Source organism: Dipodomys ordii, unplaced genomic scaffold (genome assembly GCF_000151885.1).
Source record: "Dipodomys ordii isolate 6190 unplaced genomic scaffold, Dord_2.0 Scaffold9, whole genome shotgun sequence".
Lineage (NCBI taxonomy): Eukaryota > Metazoa > Chordata > Mammalia > Rodentia > Heteromyidae > Dipodomys > Dipodomys ordii.
Window position 1 is genome coordinate 15917818 of NW_012267225.1, and position 16619 is coordinate 15934436.

The 16619-nt window shown below is 36.5% G+C and overlaps 1 protein-coding gene across 1 annotated transcript in view; it reads left to right on the forward strand.

Moving 5' to 3' along the window:
• Positions 1-16619, forward strand: part of Sntg1 (syntrophin, gamma 1) — an 852919-nt gene that overhangs the window by 558738 nt on the left and 277562 nt on the right. Inside the window, exons 6-8 of the mRNA XM_013009280.1 lie at positions 12704-12761; positions 13531-13574; positions 13663-13704. Of these exons, the coding sequence (XP_012864734.1) occupies positions 12704-12761; positions 13531-13574; positions 13663-13704 (144 nt within the window). The remainder of the gene's footprint in view (positions 1-12703; positions 12762-13530; positions 13575-13662; positions 13705-16619) is intronic.

Below are 16619 nucleotides of genomic sequence, written 5' to 3' on the forward strand. Positions count from 1 at the left end.
TGAAAATCAATCAACTCTAGTCAACTTTGTGGAAATAGATATCAATGTGCAATTATTATGTCAATGATGAGACTGTTACCTAAGCATTATTTTGTCAACAGTGAGAATGTTACCTCTGAAGCATTTAGTTTACAAATATATTTTGCATTTATTCTACTTGTTACTCAGACCAAAAAGTGACAAGACAAATGAAGGTGTTGTGACAAGGCCTGCTAGGGAAATTATATCCCTCTGGACATAACCACAAGGTTTATTGAAGGTATTGTGAAGTATTTTAAAGGTAATATGAAAGTTACCAGAAAATCCAAGACTCAAACCTAGTAGCTAATGGTTAGTTCATTTATTTGAGACTTCTGTTTCCTGACTGGCTCGGATGCCATTTCAGAAGAGTCTATTGCTGTTTGGTCCTTCTGCTCTTTACTTAGAGTTGATACCCTATAACACAATTGTACTGAAAGACCAGTTTAAACAATTTATAAAAGTTAATGATTTTTTTGAAAGCATCAAAAAATTTTTTACTTGATAATTTCAATCTAAAAGTTCACCATTTTGATTCATACACATAGTATAATTTTCAGAATTAAATAAGACTGTACTTACCACTCAAAATGTTGGCTACAGATGTGATATTTGAACTATGACAAGTGCCATACAGTATATTATAACCAGAAAATAAATGGTGGTATTTTTATTTAGAATTAAATTAGTTTATTGATTTATCAGTCCCTACTTTGGATTTCTTAGTACTCATGTCTCATTTTTAGTATTCTGCTTTCCTTTCCTGTTTATGTGTGTGTGTGAAAGAGAGAGAGACACACACACACACACACACACAGACAGAGACAGAGACAAAGACAGAGACAGAGACAGAGAGAGACAGAGAAAGCTGTAGACCCACTTGCTTTGTGGTGGTTAATTGGAGATAAAAATCTCTAGGACTTTTCATGCTGCAGATCTCCACCTTCTGAGCAACTAGAAATACAAGCATGAGCCACCAGCAGCCAGCTCAAAGTTTTCTTTTCTATTTTTAAAACTATTTTTCATTTTGGTTATATAGATCAAATTTGTAATTTAAAAAAATTTTAAATAAAAATCTTGCTTTACAGTTTCCTTTTTGGTCATATGTTAATAGGTAAATTATTATGTTCAATAGTACTGTTTTCTTTAAGTGTGAGAATTTAGAAATTTATATCTAATGAACATTTAGAATTCAGTATAGGCTCAGTGAAGAATTAACATTTTAATGTCAAATCATTAATTTATTTCAGGAGCAATTTGAACTAATAATATAGCTATGTCATAAATATATATAAAAAATTAACATTAATTGTTCCAGTTAAGAACTAGTATACATGTGGGAGGGTTTTTTTTATTATTTTTATTGTAAAGATACTGTACAGAGGGGTTACAGTTACATGAGTAAGGCAATGAGTACATTTCCTCTTGAGCATTGTTACCCCCTCCTTTGTTTTTAGCCAGCCATCTCTTCCCTCCTCACCTCTCCAACTTCTCCCCACTCACTTCCTCCACCCCCGAAAATCAAGTACAGTGAAAATAGGAATTATATCAATAGGGAAGAACATACAAAAGAAATAAAAAGATCACATAGTACATTATAAGTACATTAAAAACAACAACAGCAACAAAGATAAAACCTCTTGTGTTTCTATCTTGGGGTTCATTTTGCTTAGCACCATCTTATATGGTCGTATGTGCATAGCTTTTGACCTTTTCTGCTTATCTTGTAAGATTATCCCAGACATAAACTAGTTATTGCAAATAAGGGAAACCATGGGACCTATGTTTCTTTGGGTCTGGCTTACTTCACTTAATATAATTTTTTTCATGTCATTCCATTTCCTAACAAATGGGGTAATGTCATTCTTTCTGGAGCTAAAAAAAATACAATGGAAGAAAGACGGCCTCTTCAGTAAATGGTGCTGGCAAAATTGGCTAACCACCTGTAGAAAACTAATGGATCAAGAAAATGTAGTATATATACAGAACTGAATTCTATGCCTCCATCAGAAAGAAGGACATTGCCCCATTTGTTAGGAAATGGAAATACTTGGAAAAAAATATATTAAGTGAAGTAAGCCAGGCCCAAAGAAACATAGGTCCCACGGTTTCCCTTATTTTCAATAACTAGTATATGTCTGAGACAAGCAGAAACGGTCAGATAAGTTGATGTTAGGCAAAATTAACCCCAAGATAAGGACTCAAATGGTTTTCCTTTCTTGCTATTGTTTCTAACATATTTATAAGATGATTTCTTTGTTGCTTTGTATGTCCTTCCCCCACGGTATAATCCCTGTTTTCACTGTATTTGATGTTGGTATAATTTGTGGAGGGGAAGGGAAAAAACCAATTGTTTAAATAGGGATACAGGTGGACCCATTGCAACAATGATTTGTGCTAGTCGTTATGTTAAAAAATGAACTTTACAACTTGTGGGGGGGGAAGGGAAGGATGGGAAGGGATGAGAAGGGGATACAAAGAAGAAGGCACAATGCTTGCTTGATAAGAAATGTACTCATTACCATGCTCATGTAATTGTAATCCCTCTGTAAGGTATTTTCACAATTAAAAAAAAAAGAAAGAAAAAAAAGAAAGCTAAAGCTAGATCCTTATATATCACAATGGACCAGAATCAACCCCGAAAATATTAAAGAACTCAAAGTAAAACAGACAACCTGAAAACATTACAGGAAAGAATAGGAGAAACTGGGCTGGGAAGGTGGCTCAGTGGTAGAGTGCTTGCCTTGCATGCATGAGGCCCTGGGTTTGATTCCTCAGCACCACATAAGCAAAAAGAAAAAAGCCAGAAGTGACGCTGTGGCTCATGTGGTAGAACGCTAGCCTTGAGCTGAAGTGCTGAGGGACCGTGCCTAGGCCCAGAGTTTAGGCCCTACGACCGGACCCCCCCCCAAAAAAAAAGAATAGGAGAAACTCTAGGGCTCCTTGGCACAGGCTGAAATTTTCTTAATGGAGACCCAGAAACATAACAAATCAAAGAAAGGTTGGACAAATGGGATTGTTATTCAGAGCTTCTGCATGACAAAGGGTATAGCTAGCAAGATCAATAGAAAGCCCACAGATTGTGAGATCTTTACTAGCCATACAACAAATAAGGGCTTCATATCTAAAATATACTTAGAACTCAAAAAAGTAAATCCTCCAACAACAAATATTCAAAGAAATAACCACCTGATTAATAAGTGGGCTAAAGACTTAAAGAGAGACTTCTCTGAAGAGGAAATAAGAACAGCCAATAGACGCATGAAAACATTCTCAACTTCTCTAGTCATAATAGAAATGCAAATCAAAACAACACTGAGATTCCACCTCACCCTATTTAGAATGGCTATAATCAAGAACTCTAATAACAACAGATGCTGGAGGGGATGTGGACAAAAGGGTACTCTGCTACACTATTGGTAGGAGGATAAACTTGTTCAACTACTTTGGAAAGCAGTATGGAGTTTCCTCAAAAGACTGCACATAGAGCTCCCCTATGACCCAGCAATCCCGCTTTTGGGCATTTACCCAAATGATCACAAACAAGATCATACTAAAGCTACCAGCACACCTATGTTTATCACATCATTATTCACCATCACTAAGATATGGAACCAACCCAGATGCCCCTCAGTAGATGACTGGATCAAGAAAATGTGGTATGTGTGTGTATATATGTGTGTGTGTGTGTGTGTGTGCGCGCACACACACACACATACACACATGTAGGAGGTTTTGTGGTAAGAAGTATTAATTAAACTCTTATGGTCTCATTAGAGATGGAAGGAAGGTGTTGTGTTAAATAACTGAGAAGAAATTCACTGATAGTCAAGATTCCCAATAGATCTTAGGGTAAATATTTAATTGACTCAGAAAACAGAGACACTCAGTTTAAATTTCCAAAATCCCTTTCATTTTCTTCTGTGTCATTAGTGGGGTTCGAACACGGAACCTGAGTTCTGTTCCCTATCTTTTCACTAGTGCTCTATCACTTGAACCACAGCTCTACTTATAACTTGTTAATTAAGAGTCTTACAAATTCTCTGGCTTGGTCTGGTTTTTAGTAGGGATCATCAAATATCAGCCTCCTTAGTAGCAAGGATCATAGGCATGAGTCACCTGATGAAGTTCTCTTTTTTATAAACTTGACTGACAGATAATAGAAGGTCTTTTCATTCTGAAACAAACAAAATACTTCAACATGCACTCTGGAAACCAAAGCCAGCCACTTTGCTTTATGTTCTACTAACCAATTGCCATGGGCCTTCCCTGCCTTCAGAGCCTATGTCTGGGATAATCCCTCAACATCCAGGCTGCAATCCTGGCTGTGGAGGTTGATAGGCAACACTGCAAGGAAGATGCCAGTATGAGTTTATCTGACTGCTTTATTGAGGTGCCTTGATGGCTGTAGGTATAGGCATCATCAGCATAGTGGCTACCATTACCCATACATTCTTCTTTCACTCTCTGTATCCCCAGGCCACTGGCTTGTAGCTTTACACTTTCTTCTCACATGAGACAATGTTGAAACTCCTGGAACCCCCATGTGCAGGTGGCTTAGAGCTTGAGACAGTTTTAAGTCTACAGTTTGATTCTAGACTTCGGCATCTTCTGTTGAAAGGCTAACATCAGAACATGATGTAGGACACACTGAGGAATGTTCTTATCTCAATTTTCCCACAGAATAAAAGAAAAGAACAGAAATAAATGGAAAAGTGTTATATTTGTGTGTGTGTGTGTGTGTGTGTGTTGGTCCTGTGGCTTGAACTCAGGGCTTAGGTGCTGTCCCTGAACTTTATTTCTCAATGATAGTGTTCTACAATTTTAACTACATCCCTACTTCTGGGTTGTGGGTGGTTAATTAGAGATGTGAGTCTCGGACTTTCATGCTCAGTCTGGCACTATATTATTATCCTCAGATCCCAGTTAGCATTGAATTGCTAGAATTATAGTTGTGAGCCACTATGGATTTGATATGACTTTTTGAAGATCTCATTCCCTTTCTCTTCAAATGCTATGTAGTATTATTCTAATTTTGTTTTATTTTAAGCTTAAGAAACTTTCTTACAAAATCTGAGACTCTACTTTGAAAGCCATAGTATTTTAAATGATGTGCATATACATTAGATACTAAATGTGGAGTGGTAACCTAAAACTTTTAGCATAGGTAACATTGAAATTTATATAGGAATCTCTGATTAATCTAGGCTCACTAATATTTAAGTGGCTAAAATTCTATCAATTTATATAAAGATTGATAGAAAGGAAACCTATGTATGAATGTCTATTCTGGACAAGATCAAAAGAGAAACAGAGGGATGACCTCTGAGCTCAGAGAACAGTGGTAACCCTGCTGCTGAAGGTGGAGGTTCTGGCAAGGGGGGGCTCAGAGATAGGCTACGTTCTTGCTTGAGTATTCACGTTACCCAGGTTAGAGAAATTATTTTCTTTAGTCTGAAGTTAGGTCAGTAGGGTTATCTTAACCTCCAGGAGCAGCCTCCTCCCAGTCAGGGAATTAGAAGCTTGAACTCAGGGCTACATGCTTGGCTTTTTCACTCAAAGCTGATTCTCTACCTCTTGAGTCACACCTCCACTCAAGATTATTGCTGGTTGATTGAGGTAAGAGTTTCAGATTTGTCTACTTGTGCTCATTTTATATTTCCCTTGATCCTCATATCTCAGCTTCCTGAGTAGCTAGGATTGCGGTCATGAGGCACTGGTATCTGGTCATTTCTCCAATTTTGTCCCCATATTGCAGTTGTATGTAGAAAATGTACTATAACCAAATGGGTAACTGAAGCAGAATTACAGGATGAAGTTTAGGGATGTGACATACATATATACACATATGTGATCCACTATTGTTTTTAAATATTAGCTTAATGTAAGCCCCTATTCTAAAACCTCAAGGAGAAAAATTGTCTCCCTTCTGTGGGCATTAGAGGTCCTCTACGGGATGTTTGCGACTTGTTGTGCATAAAGCCCGTGTACTAAAGCTGTTTGTGCTCTTGGTTATCTTTTGTAGGCAGTGTCATATACACTATAATTGTGGGTCATTTTTGTGATCTCCTGGTTGTTATCATTATTGTCTTCTTTGTTCAAATAATCTCTCAGAAGTCAAAAACTTATGTTTTTCCCACTTGCACTAGCTTTGTGTTTTGTTTGCCTTTCAAGAGGAAATCAAGATCTTCTATTTACAAAAGCCACATCTAGACCAAAGGACATAAACTACTAATTTAGAACTATTTCCTCTCTGCTCTCACACTGGTACTGCTTTCTTTGAAGTGTCAGATACACGAGGCTCTCTGGTGCTGTCTGCATTGTCCTGTGGGTCATCTGCATCCATGCAAGCTGATCCTGGCCCAATAGCATTTGTGTTTCCACCAGCATGAGCTTGCTTTTCTCTCAGCTCTGAGCTCATATTTCTCATTCCCCTATGGCCCTTCTAGGGATGTGTATCCATGTGTCTATCCCTCTTGTCTGGAGCAGCATCCTTAGAGGCACCATTTCACCACAGCTATCAGCTAGGATTTGCATTGCAGTATCTAATATCCTGTGTTTCATCATAGTCACTAAGGCAGAGAGGGTGCAAATCCTGTTTCTTCAGATATGAAAAACCAGAATCAAGGAAGTAATTTCTTAATATCCAGAGTCAGTATGAATAGTACCAAATTTAACAAATCCAAGTGTACCTTCAAAGTGATTATATTAATCCCAGCTTTAAAATGTATTAGGAATTTTTATGCAAGTCTATAAATATCACCTGCTGATAGAAGTAGATACATGAATGTATATTCATCTTATCCTTCCAAATGTGGACTCTTTTAATTTAGTCTGGCTCCACTTTCAAATGTAAACACAAGAAGTTCACAGACAGATACTCAAGCTTAATTTCAAGATTTCAGATTACTCCCAAGAATCACTTAAAATCCCTAGAAAATTTTCATTTGAAAGGACCATTCATATTTTTATTAAATAACTCGATATGATTCATCTAAGTCTACATACTTAAAGTATAGGCTTCAATAATATTTTGTATCTTCACATATATAAGTAATCATAGTTCACTTAGTTTTACTTATTTCTTTATTTATTTTTGATACTGAAGCTTATGCTTGCTAGGCAGGCATCTGCCACAGAGCTATACCTCCCATGCCTGTGTAGTTTTAGGATATTTCGTCACTTCAAGAAGATATTCCAGGGACTGGGAAGGTAGCTCAGTGGAAGAGTATTTTCCTTGCATGCATGAAACCCTGGGTTTGATTCCGGGCTGGGAAGGTAGCTCAGTGGAAGAGTATTTTCCTTGCATGCATGAAACCCTGGGTTGGATTCCTTAGCACCATATAAGCAGAAAAAGCCAGAAGTAGAGCAGTGGCTCAAGTGGTAAAGTGCTAGCCTTGAGCTGAAGAGCTCAGGGACAGTGCCCAGGCCCAGAGTTCAGTCCCCACGATGGGGGAAAAAAAAGATATTCTATGTCCTTTCCAATCAGTTTAGGGAAAATTCTTTCCCATCTCAGCCTGATTTGTCTCTATGGAATGCCCTACTGGGGACCTTTCTGCAAAGGTAGTCATATTGTACATGAGAAAGACCGAAGTAGGTGATTCTGGTAGTTCATGAGGACACTCAGATAAATAATTGTTCTCCCCATTGTCTTTCAACATATATTTTCTAGATGATCCTTGTACCTGTCAATTTAAGCTTTGAACTGGGATTACTTTGTTTTCATATGCTTATAAGAAACTTGATTATTACTGGAAGAGTAAATCTTGAGGTCCATATATCTGTTTTTTTCTATAATGAAAATATTAAACCAAAAAGGTTTATTTGGCAAGATTCCCAGTGCTCTAACAGGATACTGGGATTGATTGGTTGTATTTCACAATCACACTTGCGAAATCATCCTGTAGATACTTCTCCAAAGGTTTTAGATGGAGCCTTGTGCCTATGAAGTTAGCTACCACATCAGTTATGTTTTGAACAAAGGACACTGCACATTCGAATGAGGCATGTTTGGATATCTGTAATTCCCTGTGCAGAAATGTATGACTTTTCCTAATCCTGGATCCTATCATAGGCTGGAATACCATCAGGTTAATCCAGACACTTTCCAAACATATGATCACAAACACACTCCTTGGGCCAGGGATGTATTGGGAAAATGATGAAAAAAGCTCTGGCTGACTTCATCCCTGGCTGTTCATACTCTAGTAGAAAGAACATGCTGATCAAATTCTAATGTAAATCACAGACTTAATTCACTGCTACAAAGTGGATTACTTCAAGTCAGAGACATAGATGTCTGCCTGCTTGCCTGCCTGCCTGCCTTAGGAATATTTTAGCCAAGTCTCAAATATGGGCAGGCAAAATTCATCCCAGGCAGAGACAGTAAATATTGATGTCTTTAAGTGCTCATAGAGCTGAGAGTCCTAGCTGAAACTGAACTAGGCTATGAAACCATGCAACAAGGGGCTGATAAGGATCTTAATTTTGGTTTCAGGAATAATTGGAAGCTTATTGCCTGTTTTAAAGCAAGCAAGGACATTATATTACCCTAACCTAGGAAACTTTAAATTTCCCAATTTAAGTCTTAAACTAGATCTAATTTCCTTTAATAGGCCTAGGTTACCCTCACATTTCATCCAACAAATGAAGGTAGAGTCATTTAAAGTTCCAATTTTATCTTCTAATTTTTGTTTCAGACTTTGTTATCTAATTTTCTGATATTAGTTTTAAACTTCAGAGCTCCAAATGTCTGTTTTAAAAGGAAAATGAAAAACATGGTTGATATCAAGCTGTTCAAATATTAGGAGAACTTTATATAGGAAGGAAAATGTTCATGAAGTAGTTAGTTCTTATACCTTGCTTCATCTGTGAGTGGAGGAGAAATGGGAGTTATGGGGTCACCTCAGATGGTGAGAATCTGGAGCTGACATGATGTGTACATTTATAATACCCATACTCAGGAGATAAAACAGGGTGTTTCCAAGTGACTTTCAGGCTAACCTACCCTTAAATATGGATAGCTGGTTTCAATCCTACCTACTTTTCACCCCCCATTTAATGTAGGCATTAAAAAACTTCTGCATGTATAGTGAAGTAGATACAATGATAAATTGTAAAACCAGAAAAAGGGAATTCCCACAATCAAGTCTGTCATAAATAATGTCATCACTGCTCAGCTATGTGAGTTATGATCTTGTTACCAGAGGATAGATGAGTGCTTCCTTTGCTTCCATGCAAAATCACAGGTCCTTGAGATCCACTGGGAAAGAATTTCAGAGTTTGCAAGGATCTATTTTAGTATAACAGAGAGACAGTAGGGAGAAATAGAAAAAGAGAGAACATTTCTAGTTCCCCATAGGATCTGGAAGTTAAAAACTCAGAATGGCTGCTCATATCTATAGCTTTTCTATAGTTTTAACTGGACAGTTACACTTCAGTGTAAAACTTCTAATCCTCAGATTAAGGATCTGATGGGTAAGATTGAGACAGGTTAGCTACTGGGAAAGAATGCTAAAATTGACTTCTAGTCACACCTTAGATAATGCCTCGGGGCTCTATCCTCACCTTAGTACCTCCCAAAGACTCACTCCTCACTCCTTGGGGGAAAGAGGTAATTTGTGGTCAGTTTTAGAATTTCTCTCTAAGGGCAGAGAAACTCTAGGACAGTTCTAACCAAACTGAAGTACCTTCACAGTAGAACCCCTTGAGTCCTGTGCTCAACAAACTCCTAAGTCTTCATACATCTCATACATATACTGCAATGAGATGGCAACTGTGTATATCAAGTCAATCAAGTCACATTTGATCTTTTCCCTAAGGTCATCCCATTGTCATTACCATGAACTCCTCCCACACTCCAAATCCTAAAGAGCTGAAATGTCCTTAACCATGTGTGTGTCCTTGAGCAACTAGTTTTTTCCACCATTTCCCTTAACAGTGTATTTCTTTTTAATTTTAATACATTTTTATTGTAAAATACTGTACAGAGGGGTTACAGTTACATGAGCAAGGTAATGAGTACATTTCCTATCAAGCATTGTTGTCTCCTCCTGTTTTTCCCCTACCATCCCTTCCCCCCACCTCGACAACTACACCCTCCCCACCCCCATCTAAATTGTAAAGTTCATTTTTCAACATAGAGTCTTGCACATCTCATTGTTACAATGGGTCTTAAACACCCTGCTTTGCCAGTTTAGAAGATACCCAAGTCCCAGCTAAAACACAGGTTATCTTCAGAACTTCTTTTTTTCAGATATGCCTTTCATTCGTCCTGTCTGTGCTCTTTCCAGAATTGTTCTCCATTTTGAAGGAGAAAGCACATTTAGGTAGCCCATCCTATATTTTAAGCTTAACATTAAAAAGGAAGTATGGAAGAAGGGGAACTTATCTGCCATTTCAGTTTGCTTCCTGTCCTTAATTTCTGAGCCTGGTCTGATATTCATTAAAAATAATATAATTTCCAGGTCTCCTCATCTATCTGTCCTGACGTAGTTCCATAGTTGACTTATTTCACCTTTTCATATTATCTTTTCCAGGTTGATGGCTCATTTAAGTTAACAGCTTTTTCTTTTAAAATGTCTAGATGCAGAACAAATAGTTTGTGCAATTTCCATGTATCTTGAGGAAGTATCAACAACCATAATAAGACATTATTCCAGGCATTGTGGTTCCACTAATGCTCAAAACAAGCAAAAAATTAAAGATGAGGGAAGGAAAAATATTTTAAGTGATAAATGTTTGAAACTGATAAATAGTATTTAGAAAAAGAGTATTCAGAAAAATCAATAAATACTTTTGATAAATATTATATATCAGAAAATTAGAAGCTGATAAGTATTATAGGAAAATAATAAAATGAGGAGAGATGATTGAAATTGGAGTCATATATATTAGTTTGGACTAGTTCTAGCCTCATTTTAATGCCTGTGCTTATTTCAAATAAATCTTAAAGTGAAATAAGCACCCACCTTTAGGTTCTAACTTTCCCAGTATACTGAATTTACTGTGTACACAGTAAATTTCTTTCACAGTGTCAATTCCCTCACTGTCACTTTGACCAGATGGGAGGCAGGCTCATGTTAAACAGGATTAGTGTTCTGGATACACGTAAACTAAAAGGCAAGACCATAATTGGGACCTTTGTAGTCTGTGCCAGGGGCTTTCTTTGGATTTAGTGAGGTTGGCATGTATGGATAATGAGTTGGAGGGAAAACAAAAATACATTTTGAATAATGAATTTCAATTTCAAAATGAGTAGAACTTATCGTATTTGTCATCTTCCTTTTCACTAATTTAGCAGTAGAAGCCACTCTAATTAACAAAAAAAATTTGAATATTCGCACTTTTCTTGACAATTGCTGTCTATCTTATAGTTAGCTATTCTCAGTAGATATACATGTGGAAAAACTGTTCTAAAGTAATTTTTGGACTGCACTATGGGATCCTGAGGGGATCACCTAGTCTTAGCATACAACACCAGTGTCCTTTAGAATATCTTTTTAACTGTTTGTATTAAAAAGCACTAAGCTTCTTTTCTTCATAATGTATTCTTTTTTTAAATGTTTTTTATTGTGAGAATACTGTACAGAGGAGGGTTACAATTGCATGAGCAAGGTAATGAGTACATTTCTTATCAAGCATTGTTGCCTCCTCCTTTGTTTTTCCCCTACCATCCCTGCCCTCCCATCTCCATGACTACACAATAGGGTTTAGGTTTCTTTGGGCCTGGTTTACTACACTAATATATTTTTTTTCCAATTCTTTCCATTGCCTTACAAATGGGCAATGTCATTCTTTCTGATGGAGGCATAAAATTCCATTGTGTACTACAAACAAGACCATACTGAAGCTACCAGTACAACTATGTTTATTGCAGCATTATTTACCGTAGCTAAGATATGGGACCAACCCAGATGCCCCTCAGTAGATGAATGGATCATAACATATTCTTTAGTGTACTCATTTTAGCTTTCAACTACTGCTTTCAGGCATTTCATGTCTGTAATGTTGCAACAGGATTTTCATACCATTCTAAGAATTTATTTGTTTTCCTTTACACAAGTTTAGATTGCTTGTCTTTTTCCCCACCATATCTGGTCCAATGGAAAATCACTATTAAATCATATGTAGTTGAATCTCACTATGTAAGTTGTTTAGCATGCGATTTCACACAAAGAGGAGTCTAATATTCCTTGGGAAATGCAGATGATCTATTCCCACCATACACGTATGCATCCCAATTTTCTTTATCTATTCTTAGAGATAAATGTTTCTCTGGTCACGTAGCATTCAGAAAGGTTTCTGAACTAGGAGAATGTTCCATAGACCATGTATAGTCATTTAGCCAGAGCATCAAAGTATATAATCATAGGGTGTTAGGAATCTTAATAAAAATTGCTACGTCAGATAGCATTCCTAAATAGGTATTTAGGACAAAAGAAATACTGTTTCTGAAGACTTTATCAGTCTTTTCTGTTTTGAGAAGCAATCATTTCATAATTGATTGTTACTAATTGTTGGATGGCTCAGCAATAAGTAGATAGTTTCGTGGTAGTAATACCTACTTACCTACATACCTACCTACAAGCTTACACAAGTCTATTTAACCTGCCTAGGTAGCTTCTTAATTAATGGCTGCACTTAAGGGAATTAAAATATGATATGTGAATTTTTTCCCTTCTAGGGAGGAGCAGAGCATAACATTCCAGTTGTCATTTCAAAAATCTCCAAAGAACAGAGAAGTAAGTGTTTGGCTAGTAGCTATTTCTTTGTGCAGCTTTGCTATTTAGGTTGCTTCACCATCTAGGATGGGATTAACTTTCTCCAGTTCAAACAGTAAGTATGGCTGAATCTGATTCCTGAGTTTACCAATTACCTCTCCTTAAGAAGACATTTTTTTCACAGAAAGGAATCTAGGTCAAAGTAAGAACACAATGTGATCTTGTATGATTTGAAGACTGTTTTCAGTTGTTTTGGTAAATAAAGGAACAAAACTAAAGCTAAAAATATGTAGTAAAGATATTTCCAAAAACTTTTTCATTCAGTTTTTGTGCACAATTTTATCCAATTAGTTCTTCTTATGAAGCTTCTTCTAGAAAATACAATAAAAAATACAAAGAAGTTGTTTCATTCCTAAACTGCAAATAAAATCAGTAAAACAATGTAATCTTCATAAACTACCTTGGAACTCCTGCCACAGCTGATAGGTTGGATGCTATAGACATATTCTAGTTACAAATACATAAGAAAACTAAAACTGATGATGTTTTTGTAATTCCAAGATAAAACTGGAATTAAATTTTAAAAAAGATTAAATAAAAGTCTATGAGTTTCAGTAATGTAAGTGAACCAAATCATATTATTGTTTAGAATTCCAATTTTCAGTGAATCTTTAAAATATTAGCCAAATAACACTTTTTTAATCTGTCAGTTTTACATTTAATTAAAAATACATTCTTTAATTTGTCAGAGGAAACAAGTCAATATGCAATCTTTTTTTTTTATTCATAGCGGAACTTTCGGGACTGCTCTTTATTGGGGATGCAATTTTACAGGTACTCATCTTGTCATTATTATTCATATGCAACCAACATACAAAGTCAATTTGTAATACATGACACTATGCTTTTCTTTTCATTGCAGATAAATGGGATTAATGTGAGAAAATGCAGACATGAAGAAGTGGTGAGTCCCCTTTTCCCTAGTGTCTTATTTTTCTCCATATGCTAATAAAAGATGTAATGCATTGAAAAATATTACCAACTACAAAGGTACAACATGAATTCAGTCTTTGAGAGGATCTCCTAATTGATTTTTTTCCTCTTAGAAATGGATGGCTATTACCCAGTATAAAACAATTTGAGTATATATTTAAAGATGATCATTTGCTATTTTCAATCTGTACCAGTTGGCATTGATGCGATTTGAGGATATGGAGTCATTCTCTCTGCACGTTGAAGAAGTGAAAGGCAGGAAATTATTTTTAGCAGACAGAGCAAGTTTACTTGACAGGGAAAAGAAAACTCAGAAAATAAGGACACACTGACACTCTGCAGAGGTGTCCCAAAAGGAGTCAAATTGGGTCCTATGGGAGAGCAGTTTTTATGGAATGGGGCTTCTTCCATATTTTCTCCCTGGGACTTTGTGCTGATTGCTGGACCATATGCTTTAATTTGCACTGTGCTGTGAGTAGCAGGGAAGAAGACAGGAAGAGAAAGAGAGATCTCAGGCAGAGAGTTTCAGTGCTAGTCAGAGTAGCCATTGATTTTTCTGTTATTTATTTGATTTTATTTTATTGTAAAGATGCTGTACAGAGGGGTTACAGTTACTAGAGTAAGGCAGTGAGTACATTATAAGTCAATCATTGTTACTCTTTCCCTTGTTGTTGTTCTCCTATCCCTTCCCCCCTACCTCCTACATTCCTCCAACCCCATCCCATTTGCTCCCCCCAAAACTTGATTTTGGTAGACTGCATTTTGTATATACATTTGATATTTACTCTTACATTTTCCTGGAATATTTCTAACTGCAGATTTGGAAGTCTGAGATTGAAATTTAGCAAATTTGGGTGGGCTTAAGAATTTGAATTATAGTCCACATTCTACAAAATGCCATTGTACATGGCTTCTCATCTAGACTTGGTTTCTATTATGTGAGAAACATACTCACCCATCCAAGCTGAAAGGACAAACTCAAAGACAGAAAGGGCAGTGAAAGGGCACTCTTTTAAGATGGTGTCTGATAGGAGATGACAGAAAGCAGTTTTATACCTAGCAGGTGGTAATTCTTCCAGCAATTCCTCATTGGTTGGATTATTGGAAAGTTTACATTCTCTCCCACATGTCATCTAATTAAACATGCTCTTGATATTGGCTAAATTTTAGAAGTGTCTTTTGTTTTGGAGGGCAAGTGTACTCTTCTGGGCATATGTTTTGTGGCATATACACAGTTTCTACACATTTTCCCATTTTCTTTCAGTCCAATTTTCTTATCAGTACTGTTTATTTTCAATGCATGAAATTTGTCTCATCCACAAGTTGTTATGCAAACAAGCTACTGGTAATTTGCCACTTGGGGTTAAATGAATTGTGTTGAAAATGGACCAACATTGATTTTATTTCTAGCATGTCGGGAATGATGATATGACATCAAAAAAATACAGAGAAAGCAAGACAGTGTTGGGTATTGTGGGACTCCACTTGGTAGATTAAAAGAATTCATTAAGAGCTCTTAATGAATTCTGGGATCAACCTTTAAGGGAAGGGGTAAGAGGAGACATCGTATTTAAAATCTTATAATTACAGATCAAGCAAAATGAAATTACTATACTTTCTTTGTGAATCATAGCCCTAGTTTATTTTGTTTGGGGATATATTGCTCTTCTGTTAAACTTTTCTGGCATGTTAAGATATTTCAGATTGCACAGAGGGAGCTGTACTTCTCTGAAGAGCTAGTTTCTTAGGTAGAGACATGGCAGAGCAGTTGGGGAAGGGCATCTGTTGAAACTGCTGAAGATTTGTTGGGACTTATCACTTGACTTTGCCCATAAAGCTCATCTGGCCACACAGTTACCATCTATGTTGAAAAGCCATATAAGAAGTATGTACTCCCACTCTCAAATATCCTGCAAACATATAGAAAAAGTTAATATTTTAAAAGAGTTTTCTGAACAAATGAACAGCACGGCACAGAGCTCCAATTTTGTAGACCCCATGTAACTTTTAAATATAGCCATGTAAGCAAAGTCACTTTTAAGTTTAGTTTTTCATTTTTTTCAAGTACAAAGTGATTTAAAGTCATTATCCAGGGAATAAAAACGAAGTGCATTCTCTTTTAAAACCTCATGCTGTTAGATGGAATCATGCTTGTAATTCGCTCTTCAGAAGCAAAGGGCGTCCTCAGACAAACTTCTACAGAGCTTTGATTAAATAGATTAGTGTGACATAAAAGCTTAGAGCACACTAATGTGCCTCTTCAGATGGTGCCCACTCTCATCAACAGGAACAAACTTTGAGGTTTTACTACAAATTACATTTAGCCCTCATAACAAACTATATTTTGAGGTTTACTGTACCAGCTTTGAAAGACAGGTATTGATATTAATATATTTACTTATTTGGGTGCTGGTACTGAGGCTTGAACTCAAGGCCTGGGTGTGCTCTCTGAGCTTTATTGCTCAAAGCTACTACTCTGTCACTTAAACCACAACTCCACTTCCAGCTGCTTTGGTGCTTAATTAGAGATAAATTTCACAGGCTTTCATGCTCAGGTTGGTTCTAAACCATGATCCAAAAGTCTCAGACTCTGAGTAACTAGATTACAAGAGTAAGCCTGTACCCTATGCCCTGCCTGAGAGTCGTACTAATAATTAGAATTATTTCTGATTTTCCCAAAGCAATAGTATTTTTTTTGTCCTCAGTCGTTAATATTTAAGTGAATAAACTTAATACCTCAGAAGGACTAAGGAATCAATTGAATGTTAGGCATGAACTTTTATTTTTAATTGTGAAAATACTGTACAGAAGAGTTACAATTACATGGGCAAGATAATGAGTACATTTCTTATCAAGCATTGTAGCCTCCTCCTTTGTTTCCCCTTC